Source organism: Lissotriton helveticus, chromosome 2_1 (assembly GCF_964261635.1).
Source record: "Lissotriton helveticus chromosome 2_1, aLisHel1.1, whole genome shotgun sequence".
Lineage (NCBI taxonomy): Eukaryota > Metazoa > Chordata > Amphibia > Caudata > Salamandridae > Lissotriton > Lissotriton helveticus.
Window position 1 is genome coordinate 899,383,283 of NC_136059.1, and position 15,655 is coordinate 899,398,937.

The 15,655-nt window shown below is 46.3% G+C and overlaps 1 protein-coding gene across 4 annotated transcripts in view; it reads right to left on the reverse strand.

Annotated features, from left to right (window-relative positions):
• Positions 1-15,655, reverse strand: part of SYK (spleen associated tyrosine kinase) — a 275,583-nt gene that overhangs the window by 86,658 nt on the left and 173,270 nt on the right. For all 4 annotated transcript variants that reach the window (XM_078675628.1, XM_078675625.1, XM_078675626.1 and 1 more), the window contains exon 7: positions 12,003-12,052. In XM_078675628.1, the coding sequence (XP_078531754.1) occupies positions 12,003-12,052 (50 nt within the window). The remainder of the gene's footprint in view (positions 1-12,002; positions 12,053-15,655) is intronic.

Below are 15,655 nucleotides of genomic sequence, written 5' to 3' on the forward strand. Positions count from 1 at the left end.
GGGGCTGATTACTATGCGACCATAAAAGGCTTCGACCCTTGGTCAGAACCTTTACAGTAGTGTTTTAATGGGCTGGCCGGTTTACTTTACGACTGCCTCATTAGGATGGAGACGGTCATTAACTAAACCTGCCGGTCATTCTGGCTGGCTTTTCGACAGGCTCGGAGAGCCAGTCGACCAGTCAGAATCTGGCCTACAGTCTCAAGGGCCGGCATTTCCGCCCTTGAGATTACAATGTCGGGTTTCGGCAGCCTTTCTGTGCTGGCTTCTCTGACACAGGCTGTCAGAACTTGACGTTGGTGTCCAGCAGCAGGGCACCCTTGGGTGCATGCCCTCCAGTTGGAGGCCGAGGGGCCCCCTGTTGATCTCTGCACCCCATGACAGACACCTTGAGGTGCCTGCCACAGGGTGCATGGATGCACTGCACCTCCCTTTTCTCAATGGGAGCTTGTGTTATGGCCGGTATCCAGCCGTAAAACGAGCTCCCAATGAGAAAAGTGCAATGAGACTGAACGGTGTTCTGCAGCATTGAAATGGGCCGGTCGGGACTGAAAATATCAAGAATAAGTTAAACATGGTAAGCATGAGGAGCTGTAAAACTGCACCAAGGTTATTTGTAAATAAATATTTACACCTTCATTTAACTTTGACACCCTGATTCCTGCAGTACGATTAGTGTGCTAACAACCTGACACATTTCAAGCAGATTCATTAAGGAGCACCGAGGTGATTAGCATGTGAAAACGCTATGCCCACTCTTAACTGCGCCCCATCTTATTCATTCTGCACTAAACCTGCCAAAGTCACAGAAGACTGAACATGCAAAAAAATCTGAAAAGCGTCATGGGAATTAACAAGTGCTGACAAAGTTATTAACCAATTAGAACTTTTTTGACTCCCCACCTTTTAACCATGTCCCCCTCAATAAATCGGTGCAAATGTATAAATATCAACAGTAGGACAAACTTGCTAGGCATGTGACAGATTTAGTGCAAATTCGTCATGCAGCGATTAAGTTAAAACAACAATATGTATTTTCCACTGTCAAGCTGTTTCTATAATTCAACCTCTTCATGCTTGGAACAAAAACATTTTGAAATGCTAATTGCTAAAAACAAAAACAAAAAAACTATTGAAACAATATACACCGACCAAGCAAAGTCACTTCCGTGAGCAAAGTTCTACTTTTCTGCCACTTTTGGTATAATTCTGATCAGTCGTTTTTTTCTGTATCGAGGAACAAAGAATCCTATGGTGTTCAAATTGGATTATTCCTCTTTTTTTACCATTTCTTTGACCCCCACTTGATGGAACTATACGAAACTTGCTATGCCGAACCAAAAGATAATGACATTTTTTACTAGAAAGTTATATGCTGATTTGGTGCCAATCAAGTAATCAAGAAAACACAAAATGAATTTTCAGTGTAAACTTTGACTCAACTGTAACTACTGCTATCAATGGGAACAGATTGAATACGGAATGTTTCGATTTTGCTTACATTAAATGAATAGACCGTTGACAGCGGCCAGAACTAGTGACATTGTGTGAATTTGTGCCTGTGGCATTTACAGTATAAATTTAGATTTACCACACTTGCGCATACTTTGCACATAATTTGCAGGTTTCAAAAGAACATGTTTGGATCTCAAAAGGACCAAATAATAATGTGAGACAATGTGCCACCCAATGCTACATAATTTGGATAACCCTGATGCATAATTTGATCCTCTAATGCTGGACAATCCTTGCAGCCTCTGCCATTGTTAAAATTAACGGGACCCTGTAAAATATGCATTTCTATCCCACATTATACATTAGTTGAAAACTAATCGGAACAAATTGTATGTTGTGATGCCTTAAAGAAAGCGAGTTTAGAACCATGTTTGACCTGTCAGTCTTAGGGTGGTCTTCCCCCAAACTTTTGCTTTCATCCTCCTATTTTTCTGAATTTGTTTTTGCTGGTCTTAGGACTCTGTGCATTTAACCACTGCTAACTAGTGCTAAAGGGCTTGTGCTCACTTCCTAAAACAGCATAAAATGTGCTTAAACGTAATTGGAATATTTAATTTACAAATAAGTCCCTGGAAAAGTTATATACCACATACCCAGAGTTGGTCAATTAAATGATACTAGTGGCTCTTCATCGCTTTTTGTGCCACCCACTTAAGAAGCCCCTTAAACAGGTCTCTGGCCTGCCATTGCAGCCTGCTAGCAGTTTTAAACTGTCAATTCGACTTGGCAAAATAACACCCTTGCCAAGCCTTAAACTCCCCTTTTCTTACATATAGATCACCTCCAAGTCACGCCCTAAGCAGCCCAAAGGGCGGGTGAATTATAATTAAAAGGTTGGACATAACCTTTAAGTTTTACATATCCTGGCAGTGAAAAAGTCCTATAATCTTTTTCTCTACTATGAGTCCTATCTCTCCCATGGGATAACATTGGGGTGCCTTATTACATTTAATAAGTGCTAACCTTTGATTAGAAGCAGTTGAGAAATGCATGACTTTTTGAAATTTAAAATCCTCTTTAAAGATAAAGTCAGATTTTAAGTTCCAATTTAAAAAATTCCACTTTTAGAAAGTTGGCATTTTTCTGCCAATAGGACTCTCAGACTAACTCTTCGATTCACTTTCTGGACCTGCAAAAGCAGGGCCGGACTGGCCGCAGCGGGCACCGGGCATTTCCCCGGTGGGCCGCTAGGGTGGGGGCGGTTTTGGGCCCCTGGGTGGCCGTTATTGTTACCGGGGTCGGCAATATCGGCCCCCTGCCACAAAATCGTCCGAAACCGGCCCTTGCAAACTGCTCAGCTGCACCCAGCCCAGGGGGGTTCCGGCTGAGCAGTTTGCCAGGTTTTGGTTCCCAGTCCGGCCCTGTGCAAAAGCACTCTCAGAGTATAGCCTTCTGCTGTGGCCTACTGTGTACTGCCTGGAGACTGATTTGCTTCACCTGGAAGGAATGCTACCTGAAGCCTGCTTTGAACCTCCAGAGGCCTGCCCTGCTGCTTGATCACTGTTTCACTTCTTGAACCCAGGACTACAAGAGTGACTCCAAGGGCTAGTTGACTGGCCTCCTGATCAGAGCCTCAGGGATAGAAAATGCTACTCTGTCTTAAAGCGGCACCTGGACCCTGCCTGAGTGAGTCCTGGCCCTTCAAGTGGTGTCGCTCCATTATTGGACCCTTGGAAAAGATGCTAAAGGTGCTCAGATAGTCAAAATCCAAAACTTGGGACTTAAAAAGGTTTTGGCTAAGAGAGACAGTGCCTTTGTTGGTGATAGTGCGCTTTGCAAACACACATAACATAACCTACCTGCTCATCAATCTGTCCAAGGTGCATAGCCGGTCGGCCTGAATTCGTGGCAGCTGCATTCCTCCCCTTAGCAGCAAATCCTGTTCAGGGGCCCTTCGCAGAAGAAGTATACGGCCGTGTGGAACCCTCGTCATGTACAGCTCGCAGTTTTGTTCCACTATAGATTTTCGGCTTCCAAAAAAAGAGACTAAGGGTCTCATTGAGATCTTTGCGGAAACGGTACTCTGTCACAAGAGTGACAGATATCCTGTCTGCCAAAATATAAATCCCATTATATCATTTGGGAATTCTATTTCGACAGATGGGATACCCGTCACGTTATAACCGGGGAACCTGTGCGCCAATATCTAAATCAGGTCCTTAGTGCGAATGTATAAATCCTCTTTGCAACTTCATCCAGCAGCTCCCTGTAGATGACACCTCCTCCTCAGACACCGCATTCACCGCTAAACTCTACCTACCTTTTCAGACATTTTCCACATAATTTCTTCTAAGTCTTAAGGTAAGCGCGACCAGGTCCTATCCATTTCTTGTATTTGACTTGTGTGCCATTGCAATCCGTCATCATTTTCAACTGTGACCCTGTCTTGTTAGAGTAGATGTCAGTGGTTAGTGATTTGATCTTTTAGGCACTCATTTATCCCTTTAAAATTTAGAAATTCATAACTCCAGTTTCACTGATTGGATGTTTGTCATTTGCTGTCAAATAATGTACTAGAATATACCCTATTTTCAACATTTCTTGTGTTGTGTTCTAACTTTATTACTGTATGTGCTGCATAAATATTTTACACATTGCCTCTGAATTAATACTGAATTCTTTTGTGTCAAGCTACCAGAGGGGTTCATACAGGTTAATTAAGTGACTGTTTTGGGTCACCCTGACAAGGGTTGTGCCTGTTGCATGAGCAGGGTTAACACCCCACTCAACCACCAACCCAATTTGCTCACAAACCAGTTTGCCTCTCATCTCTGCTCCAGAGGCTCAATACACATTTTCACCTGGGTGGTACCAACCCTTCTCCTAGAGGACACTGGCTTGGCTTTGTGGCCAAGGAATGCAGAGGCTGGGTCAACAACTGATCCCTTGTCAGGGATGAACCATTTTGGAGGATCAGACCTAACACTTCTTATTTTGACTTAGTGATGGGAAATTAAGCACACTGTACCAATTAATATCCAGAACCATATGGGAAGCGAGATTGGTGCTGTGTGAGTGAGCTCCGCTGGCCGAGATCTAATCCTTTAATTATCCGGACACACCGAGAGTCAGTGCAGGCTCAAATACACAGTCTAACGCTGCCTGTGAGGTGCCCCACCAGGGTAGCCAACTTTTTGTAGTAGCAATACACCCAGCAGTGAGAGGGGGCACCGAAGTCTGGAGGCCTGGATATCTACCGTACATCCCCTGGCTGGCATGGATGGTGACGCAGCTGGGGGACACATCAAGGCTGTATGTTGGTGCGGGGCCACGGCGAGACCAGAACTGATCCACTTTCCACGAACACGAAAGAGGTGTGTCGGACGAGGAATTATTGCCGGTTGGTTCCTGTGTCAGGCGGGCAATTGAATCTGCGGTCACTAAAAGCGGGCCACGTCATAAAATCTGACCTCGATATGGCGCTCGCGGCGGCAATGGTCGAGAGAAACCTCACTGAGACACTGCAGGCCTGTAAGTGTGGAAGGCAAGTCCTGCTGTGTCCTGGCTCCGGATGAGGTTCATGTAGGGTGTGGAGCCCGGCCCCGAGGACACAGGGACGCGCCACCATTTTGTGAGCTGACAGCCTGCGCCTCAAGACATGGAGAGAAGGCAAGTGCAGTTGATAGAGTGAATTTAACCCCATAACTTATACTGGCAGTGGAAGGGTAACACCAGATGCAACAGATTTCACTGCACCCTCCTTGTGACACAATGGATGTGCCGTATTTACTGTACGGCGCGCCATGATGCAAAGAGTGACAGATGGGTCAGGAATCCTGATGAATCTGTCGGTGTAAAAGACACGCATTACTGGAGTCGTGACACCACCCCAGCAATGCATGAGGGAGGCCCATACACATAGCACTATATCACCCTTACACCTGCTATGAGGCAAGCGTAAGGTTTTGATGCAGTGGATTCCCAGAAATGGCGCAGTAAAATCTGATAGATTTCACTGCGACACTCCTATGAGGCTTTGTTGTGTGGGAATGCCCACCCTGCATATATTATACCTGACACAGGTACAAGGTGGCACAGGGATTTACAAGGTGACGCATCAGCCTAGATGTGTCACCTTGTAAATATGGCGCAACATGGCGCATTGCGTACACCACCCCTGCGTCACGAAAAGTGATGCAATGGCGACGCAAAAGTGTTGCAAGGGGCTCATAAATATGCCCCTTAGTGCTTTGCAATTTATAAGAACAATTCTGATTTGCAAGCACATATTGTGAGCCCTGGTGAATCTCTGGGGAAAAAGGCAACAAAGGGTACATGCCTCATCCCCTGCAATCCTCAAAGGTATGTATGCACGTACACCGCATGACAGTTTTGCAACTGCAAAGCAACAATCCAGCTTTGTGATATTTTACGATCTAGCCCTTTACAGTGTGAGGACTTTGAGCATCCATTATACCAGAGAGAGAACGACTTAAGCACAATGTAAAAAATGCACTATGTAGGGGAGCAGGGAACACTACTCAAGGGGCATACCGGTAAGCTGCTACAAGCGCATAAATGAGGGACACCACACTCGTTGGTTACTAGGTCGGACCGGAAGCCACGAGCAACCTCCGTCCATTTATTTATAGGCTTCTGGCCACGCCTGGCCAGAAGGTGTTACAAATAGTGGGAGTGTTTCCGGGTCTCGGACGAGACCCGCGAAACACTAGAATGTCACATCCCTTCCCAAGTTGGTATTCATTTTTCTTTTCTTCATAACAGTCTTATTAAGTCAACATGCAAAGTCGAAGGTTGTGAAAACTTCGCCCCCTGGTGAGCACCGGTTCGGGTTCTCTTCTCCCTGGAGATGACGATGTGTTGGCAGTGTCATCATTCTCAGCGGACTCACCACCATTGTCGGATTGGCCAGCAATTTCAGCGACGGGCCCGTCGCCGGTCTCTTGGGTTTCATGTCTAGATGGAATACGTTTAGACCACAACACATTTCTGGTGATTTCTTCGCCGTTCTTTTGTGCTGTTACAGCCGTACCTTTGGTCGTCTTGATTGTCCATGGTTCTACTTCATATGGAGTACGGAACTTTCCTACAGGCCTGCGTGTTCTCACTAGCACTGCGTCACCTGGGACTAACACTCTGTCTCGCGCCCGCCTCTTGTGGCTGGCTTTCTCGTTCGTTCTTCTCCTTCTCTCTTGGGTGGCAGCCGATGCGTATGGTTCAGGCATCCAGTTTTCTGCTGTCGGTAGCAGGTCATGCCGGAGTCTTGCAAACATCAACGACCATGGGGATCTTTGAGTGGTACTGTGGGGGGTGCTTCTGTACTTCCTCAGAAAGAGTTGCAGGGCTGCCTCTGGGTCTGCCCCCTCTACTAATGCAATCCTCAGGGTTTTATTGACAGTCCTCATAAATCTTTCCGCCTCTCCGTTTGCTTGGGGCCATTGGGGCGTGATTCGTCGGTGTTTTATCCCCAATCCTTGCAGGAATTCTTTGAATTCGTGTCCCTGAAACGGGGGCCCATTGTCCGTTTTCATCACCTGGGGGATACCAAACATCACGAATATTTTGCTAAGGATCGGCTGGACATTGGCAAAGCTGGTGGATGGTGCAACTGCAACTACTGGGTATTTCGTGTAACTGTCTACCAGTACCACAGTCACCCTTCCATCTGGAAAGCTCCCGAAGTCTAAGCTGACCCAGGTCCAGGGTGCTGGGGATGGCTCTTCCATGATGATAGAGGCAGGCGTCTCCGGAAGACTGGTCAATTGGCAGGCTCGGCAGTTCTTTACCAGCATGTCCACCTTTTCATCCATGTGAGGGAACCACAACTTTTCCCGCATTCTGGCTTTCATCCGCTTTGTGCCTTGGTGTCCCTCATGAGCTAGTGAGGTTGCACGGTCTTGGAGAGTGTATGGAATCACCACTCGTGACCCTCGAAGTATAAGCCCATTGTTCGCCCTACTGAGCTCATTGTGTACCTTCCAGAACTGAGACAAGCGAGTCCGGCCATCTTCATCCCAATCACTCACGTTACGCAGGAAGTTTTCCCAGGATCCGGTGTCCATCGCTACCTTGACTCTCGTAATGACAGCGTCATCGCTATACTGAGCTACAATGTCTTCCGGTGCTAGTGCTTGGGGACATGACAACTGGGACACCATGTCTATGAATTCTTCGGTCCGCGTTTCTTGATCCAGGGTTTCACCCGTTCCACCTGGGGGTGTCGTGATAGAAAGTCTGCCGGGTTCTTTGCTCCTGGTCTGTAGACTAGATCCATTTGATAGTGTTGGACCTGAATGGCCCATCTTTCAATCCGCGGCGGTGGGTGTGGGGCTGTGCCTTTGAACAAAGGTACTAGAGGCTGATGATCTGTGACCATCCTAAATGGTTGTCCGGTGATATATAAGTGGAAATGATTACAGGCCCACTTCACGGCCAATGCCTCCCTCTCAATCTGCGAATACCTGGCCTCTGTCGCTGTGAGTGCTTTGCTTGCGAATGCCAGGGGAACCCACACTCCAGGCTCCGATTCTTGTGTCAACAATGCACCTAGCCCAACCGGACTGGCGTCCACTAGTATTTCCGTCTGTCTGGCCATGTTAAAATATGCCATCGTTGTGCTGTCCAGCAGTGCTGCTTTTATTTTGTCAAAGGCCTCTGCTTCTGCCTGGAACCACCTCCACGGGTTCTTCTTTTTTGTCAGGTTCTGCAGCGGTTCAGCTATGGTGGCAAGCTGCGGGATGAACCGGGCACAGTATTGTGCCATGCCCATAAAACTTCTCACCTCCGATGCGGTGGTCGGGGCTGGAGCACTCTTGATGGCGGTTGACATCCGTGGGTCCACCTTGACTCCCTCTGAGCCAAATACGTATCCAAAGAACTCTTTGAACTGCTTGAAAAACTGACATTTCTCTTTATGCAGCGTGACACCAAACTCCGCCAACCTCCTGAGTGTAGCTTTCAGTCTCCTATGGTGTTCTTCGCTGGTTTTGGCATGGATGAGTATGTCATCGCTGACATTTATTAACCCACTCAGTCCAGACAGAATCTCTTTGATAGTGTTCTGAAAAATTTCAGCTGCCGACGTGATGCCAAAATTGAGTCTTTTATACCTCCTCAGGCCTAAATGCGTCAAAAACGTCGTGATGTATCGGCTCTCTTCCGCTAATTTCAATTGATGGTAGCCGGCGTTTAAGTCTAACTTGGAGAACCATTGCGCTCTGTTTAGGTCTGTTAGTATGTCATCCACCGTGGGCGTGAGATGCCTCTCACTCTTGATTGCTTTATTGGGCATCCTCATGTCAATGCATATTCGAATCTTGCCAGGCTGTCGAGGTTTCTCAGCAATCACCATCGGCGACACCCACGGTGTTGGTCCTGTTACTTTTTCTATTACCCCTTGTTCTTCCAGTTTGATTAGTTCTTGCTCAACCGCCGAGCGAAGATGAAATGGTATTCTCCGATATCTTAAGGCAATCGGCTGTATTGCCTTGTCAATGTGTAACTTGATAGGTGGCCTCTTAATGGTACCTAACTCTTGAAATAATGACGGGAACAGTTGAAGGATCTCCTTTGTGTGTAGTGCTTTGACTGCATTTGCAAACGCAATTAGCTTGAGGTCCTCCGCCGTGTGACTGCCAACTAGCAAGTCTGCTTCTTTATCGATCACGTGAAAAGTGGTCGTCAGCTCTTGATCTTCGGCTTTCACTTGCACCGTCATCTTCCCTCTCAGGGGTAATGGAGTCTTGCTGCCATAGGTGAGGATGCGAGCCTTTGATGGCACCAGTTGAGGTCTTGGTCGTAGCGCCTTGTAATGCTGAATGCCCATTACATTGATTGTAGCTCCAGTGTCTATGACTCCGGTTACTGTTGATCCATCGATTTGGATCTGACATTTCGGCTGTGGTCTTCGCCGCCTTTTGAGCTCACTTACGAAGGAGACATAATAGCACTCTTCCTCATCTTCCGTCGACGAGTCATCCAGCCGTTGTGGGTGGTGGGATGGTGTCCTGTTTCCTCTTGACGGGTAGGTGTCCCGTGTGTCCTCTAGGGCCAGCTGCCGAACTGCTTTGGTGGGTGTTTTCCTCCCCGCTGATCCTTGTCCTCGTGAATTTCCTCTCGTACCACCTCTGCATACGCTGGCAAAGTGATTAGCTCCCCCGCATTTGTCACACGTCTTGCCACGTGCAGGGCAGCTGTCTCGGTTGTGTTCTTCATACCCGCAGGAACCACACTGCGCCCGCTGCTGTGTCCTGGTCGGCCACCTTCCTCTACCTCCGCGGCTACTGCTCCGCATGGCGTCCACTCTCTCTGTCTTCACGGTTACTTCAGTGCTCGTTGTCGGGTTGATGGCTGATTCCATTGCTGTGGCTCGCGCATCTGACAACTCATGTGACCTGGCCAGCATCAGTATTTCGTCCAGCGTTATGCAGGGCTTTCTCAAAATCAGTGTCCTTAGATGTTTGTTCTTGCACCCCTGAATCAACTGCGCTGTTACCTCCTTTTCTTGATAATCATCCGGGCATGTGCTTATCAGCTCCCTCAGCCGTGCATGAAAAGCGTCCATCGTCTCTCCGTCCCTTTGCCGGGATTGTCTGAACTTGAACCTCTCATAATGTGGATTCAGCTGTGGGTCAAAGTGTGCATTTAGCGCTTGTACCGCGGCATTATAGTCTGTAGCTGCTCCGGTGTTTGGCAGATGTAAGAACAACTTGTACAGTTCATCGCCATCAAAGAGTAGTAGCAAGGACCTTTTCACCTCATTGTCTTTTTCCCTCGTTGCCGTGAAATAGTTATTCAGGCGACTTAGCCACACTGCCCAGCGAGGCGCCGCCGTGCCTGGGTCGGCCAGCGCGCTGAACGGAGGGATTGGATTGATCTGGGAGTGTGGCAACTGTTGGACCACTGTGCCCACTACCTGTTGTGTTGCCAGCCCTGCCCCTTGCGCTGGGGCTGCTGCTTGTTGGGCCCCTCCTGCCGTTCCCGCATCTTGCACCACTGACATGTCTGTGACTGTCCGAGCTGGTTTCTATATTCCAGGTGCTGAGTTTGTGCGTGAAATGTGACAATATTGATTGCATAGCAAGGCGTAGCAACCACTTTACTTTGAAAATGCGTGTTTGATGTTTGCCTTCCTGTGTAGTACACAGTATTTTATTGTCCGTGTTAATGGTCTACCATTCCCTTTTCTTTTTACTTGTATCACATTTATTCCTTTCGCCGTGTTTGTTTCTTTTTTTTTTCTCTTTTGTTGCAGGTACCAAGGCTTGTTATCACCAGGAAGGACGGCCTCAGCTCACACGCCAGCTCCCAGGCATCGCTGTGCTGGTACGGGGAAGCCCAGTGCTCCCCGTCGACCACGCTTCCTCCTTCGCCTAGACCGAGGCTTCTTCGCGCGTCTCCGTTGCTGGGGCAGGCCTCAGGTCTACAGCGCATGCGCGCATTCCATCAGGCAGCGGCCGGGCCTCTATACCACACAGCCGAGTGACGCTGCATCTCACCCGCCGAGACACATCCGCACGCCGGTCACCACGCAGCTCCACACACGCTGCTTACCGGCGCGAGGCAGACCACCGGCACCAGTCCTCCTTTTGCCACGTTGCCACCACGACGGACTGCACGTTGATCCGGGGCCACTCCGACACCGCCAGGATCGTCCTGCTCCGCAGCCAGGGTTCTTTCACAGGCTCCACCACCCTCGTCGCCAGTGTAGGGGAGCAGGGAACACTACACAAGGGGCATACCAGTAAGCTGCTACAAGCGCATAAATGAGGGACACCACACTCGTTGGTTACTAGGTCGGACGGGAAGCCACGAGGGACCTCCGTCCATTTATTTATAGGCTTCTGGCCACGCCTGGCCAGAAGGTGTTACAAATAGTGGGAGTGTTTCCGGGTCTCGGCCGAGACCCGCGAAACACTAGAATGTCACACACTACAACCTGCTTCTTTGGACAATAAGCCCTAAGAACTTAGAAAGAGAAAGACAGACTTTGATATTTTTCGGTATTAAGGGCCTTATTTCATGTTCGGCGGATGGCATTCTCTTTAAACTCTGATGAATATCTTGTCCACCGTACGGGCAGGACATATGCCACGTTTGTGATGAAGTATCCTGTTCGCCAAACTTTAAATAAGGTCCTAATGGCCCTTTTGAAATAATTGATGTTTGGAGAACTGTGTCCGATGTAACATGAATTTGCATGCATAACTAAACAAAAGATTGCATTTTTTTTTCACGGTACAGACAAAAACCCCTTCCTAGTCCATAGGCAACAATATCATTTCATTAGTATGGAACTGTGTTGAATCATTAGTCTATGAGTGCAATGCTTCTTTTAGAGACCTTTGATGTGTTTGAGTTAGAAACATTATTTTGTTGAAATATGCAATTTATGCATGAGTTTGTGGCATACATGGCAAGTGTGGTAAATCCCTGAATGCATGTAACATGCAGGGGCCGCATAATCGAATAACTCTAGTGGTCCTGAATATAATGTGTGTGGGAGAAGACATTTTAGAATTACTTACCACAGGGTGGGCTGATGGAAGTGGAGGACGTGTTCCAAAATCAATACTCCCTACAAAATAAATAACACTTTTCAACACACTGGTAAAACATTTTAGTATTGAGATAGTCATGGCAGAACGTAATTTAGTTCCAAAGAGTGTGACAGAATGATGTCACACTACAGAATTATGTCAACAAAAGAGTGAATTCAACATGTAATCTGCACAAATACTGTATGACTGATGTGCATAGATAGGAACGCAAACACATTTTTAAAGTTTGAGCCATTCCAGCATACGAAAAATAGATCTTGCGTTGTCATGGACAGTGAAGTCTAACCAGATATTGAAGTCCCCAGTGCTCAGTGCGGGGTGGTTGAGCACTACTGATGGACTGGAGTTGCGGAAAGAATCAGGGAAGACAGTGGTGGAGTTTGAGAGTTTGCGTGCCAATAGAAAAGAGAGTGAGGATAGTGCAGGGTAACTCCAAAGTTAGTGTATTGTATAGGTAGGCCCTGCAGTGGTGAAATATTAATTTAAGAGCTTTTCACTATCAGGACAAGTAAAATTAAAAAGTTCATGTCCAACTTTTTTAGTACACTGTACTCTGCCTTCTGGGCTGTCTAGGGCCTACCTTAGTGGTGACTTATCTGTCTTAGAAAGGAACGTTTGGGCCTGGCAAAAGGTTGATTTTGCCAAGTTGAAATGGCAGTTGAATACTGCACAAAGGCTGCAATGGCAGACCTGAGACATGTTTAAAGTGCTACTTAAGCGGTTGTCACAATCAGTGCTGCGGACCCACTAGTAGCATTACATTTACAGGCCCTGGGCACAAGTAGTGCTATTTGACTAGGGTCTTACAAGTAAATTGCATTTGCCAGTTAGCTATATGCCAATTCTACCCTATTTCAAGGAGGAAGCACAAGCCCTTTAGTACTTGTTAGCAGTGGTGAAGTGCGCAGAGTCCTAAATTCAACAAAGACAGGTTAAAAAAACACATAAGGTTAAACCTTATCACTGGGACTTGTGTTAAGCAATGCCTCAGATATGTGTAAAATCTGCATCAATTAACACACATGACATGGAGTTGCACGTCTATTGCTATATTGTGGAAAGCAGCCCCTTCTGACCTGGAAATAAAGGTCGGGCAAAAAGATTTTCTTAAAAAGTAAATAATGTTATTGGGTCTGTAAGCACACCTCCATGCGAAGAAAGTGATCTCCAGATTTCTGTACATGGCATTAGTGATTGCCAGACAAGTGACAGCGAAGCACTGGAGGTTCCCTGATGGGCCACCTCGATTCAGGTGGAAAGAAGAGGTTGAAAAGTGGGAGATAGTGAAGGGAGCTACCCAAAGGAATGTGGAACATCAAGATCTCTCTAATGACCCATTACTGAACATAGTAATGAACTGCTGAATCTGTTTAGTGGGCTTTCTGTTCAGAGTTAAGCACTGCTGAATAATATTTAAAATGGATAAGTGCACTGTATTTTAAATTATGTTGTTTTACAAACGTCAAGGTTATTGCATATGGAAAAGGGGGTTGGGGCAGTAAAAGGTGGTGGTTGTGTAATTAGCATATGGCTATGCAAATGTGGTCTTTTTTCTCGTCTCCTTTTTATTGGAGCCTACTGTGCTTCGTACCTAGTGACCACCACAGGTTGTGGTTTATATCTTTATTAGCACCGTTAATCCTAAATGGATATATTAGCTAGAGTTAACAGGACTCAGCAAACACTAGGGATGGAAAGGTAAGAATGTGATACTTGTTCAGGTGTAACATTTACTAAAATCAATTAACACAAGTAAAAAAAAGCTTTAATATTTTGGTTAAGGTTTTAATTTAACTTAATAATACATTTTCTTTTGCACATATTTTCAAAAGAACAAGAAGGGAAACAATTCAACCGTTTTTATCATAGTTAGGTGTAGTGGTCAAGGTCAAAGAAAAACACTGACCAGTTTCACAACCTTTATTTTATTTGCATTCTCAATGCCAGAATGCATCCTTGACACTTGCGAGTGCCTAGACTTTACATAGATGATATTCATGCAGCTTGATAGTGAGAAAACATGTTGCTGTTAAAGGTAGTCAAGAGCATCCAGGCCCTTGAGAAGGTGTGTAGCCGCTAGGCACCGCAGGGTCAGTCAAACAGCCAGGTCTTCAGCTTCTAGTGAGATTCATCAAACGAGGAAGAGGTTCTGATGTGTTGAGGGAGGATGTTACAGATTATGGTTCTGGTGTAGGAGAATGAACAACCTCCATCCCTGCTATTGTGGATGCAGGGTGTGTGAGTGAGTGAGAGCATGGCTGAGAATTGGTGTTGGTGAATTTGAACTATGCACTTTAAATCCCTTAAAGCTGTCGCTGAGGGATATGAGTTTATTAGTACTACAAGCTGTCATTCTCACCTTGAGGTTCTGAATTATGATCTAAAGACTTTATTCCTCTGAATGTAAAATAACAACTTTTTTTATCGTAGATGGTTTTAATATTTCTGTTTTATTGTATGATTTTATTTGTGTATTTTTTATGATCATCCTTTGGAAGATTGAAAAAGACAAAGAAAGAAAGAGAACTGGTGTCTGGTCAACTGGTGAAAGTGAATGCTGTTGTTTCAGGTATACTGTTCTAATGTTATGCAGTGCTTTGTGTGGTTGTGTGAGGTGTTTGAACTGGCTGTGTTCATGTATGGGGAGCCAGTGGAGTTCTCTGAGGTTTGTAGAGATGTGGGTGCTACATGGGAGGTTGAGAACGAGTCTTATGGTGGCATTCTGGATGGTCTGGAGTCTTTGTAGGAGCACAGTGTGTGTTTCTGTAGTCAAGTCTACTTGTGATAAGTGCTTGTGTGACAGTACGTCTGGTGTTCTGGGGCATCCATCTGAAGATCTTGCGTAGGGTGTGGAAGCAGGAGGAGCTAACTGCGTTGACTTGCACTGCCGTGTTGTGTTTATTGTCCAGAGTGATTCCAGGTTTTCTGGCGTGGTTTGTGTGGTTTGGTGTGAGTCCTAGCTCTGACGGCCACCAGGTTGAGTTCCTGGGAGAGTTACTGTTTCATAAGACCAGCACGTCCGTCTTTTTCAAGTTGTGCTTCAGGCAGTTGCTTTTCATCCATTCTGCTACCTTGATCATGCTGTTAGTGAAGTTTGTTCTAGTAGTGGTTGTCCTGTTGGTCAAGGATAGGATGAGTTGGATGTCGTTGGCAGAAGATATGATGGTTATGTCTTGGGATCTGATAATATTAGTGAGCTGAGTCATGCAGATGATGAACAGCATGGGACTGAGAGATGAGCCCGCAGATCAGGTTCTTTTATTCCGATGTAAATTGAATTTATTAACTGTACAATTAAATAAAATCATTACATTAAAAACAATCGGCCTATTAACGCTAAAACAATGATAAAAACTTCAATTTGAGATAACTAAAATGTGCGGCTCCTCCCCAGTACCAGCACGATCAGCCTTCACCAAAGTTTGTAATCTTGGACGTGCAGCCTTGTGCACGATCAGGAATCCCCCATTGGACCATGAGGATGGGCTGCTTTGCAAAGCCGTGACCCGTTCCCCTTGACACTCTAGTTAGTCATCTTATGAGGCGCTATCCTTGAGGGGTTGCTGGAAGTGCGATCAGCGTCAGTGCTCGATGAAGACCGCCACTAGCTTTCTTCCGCT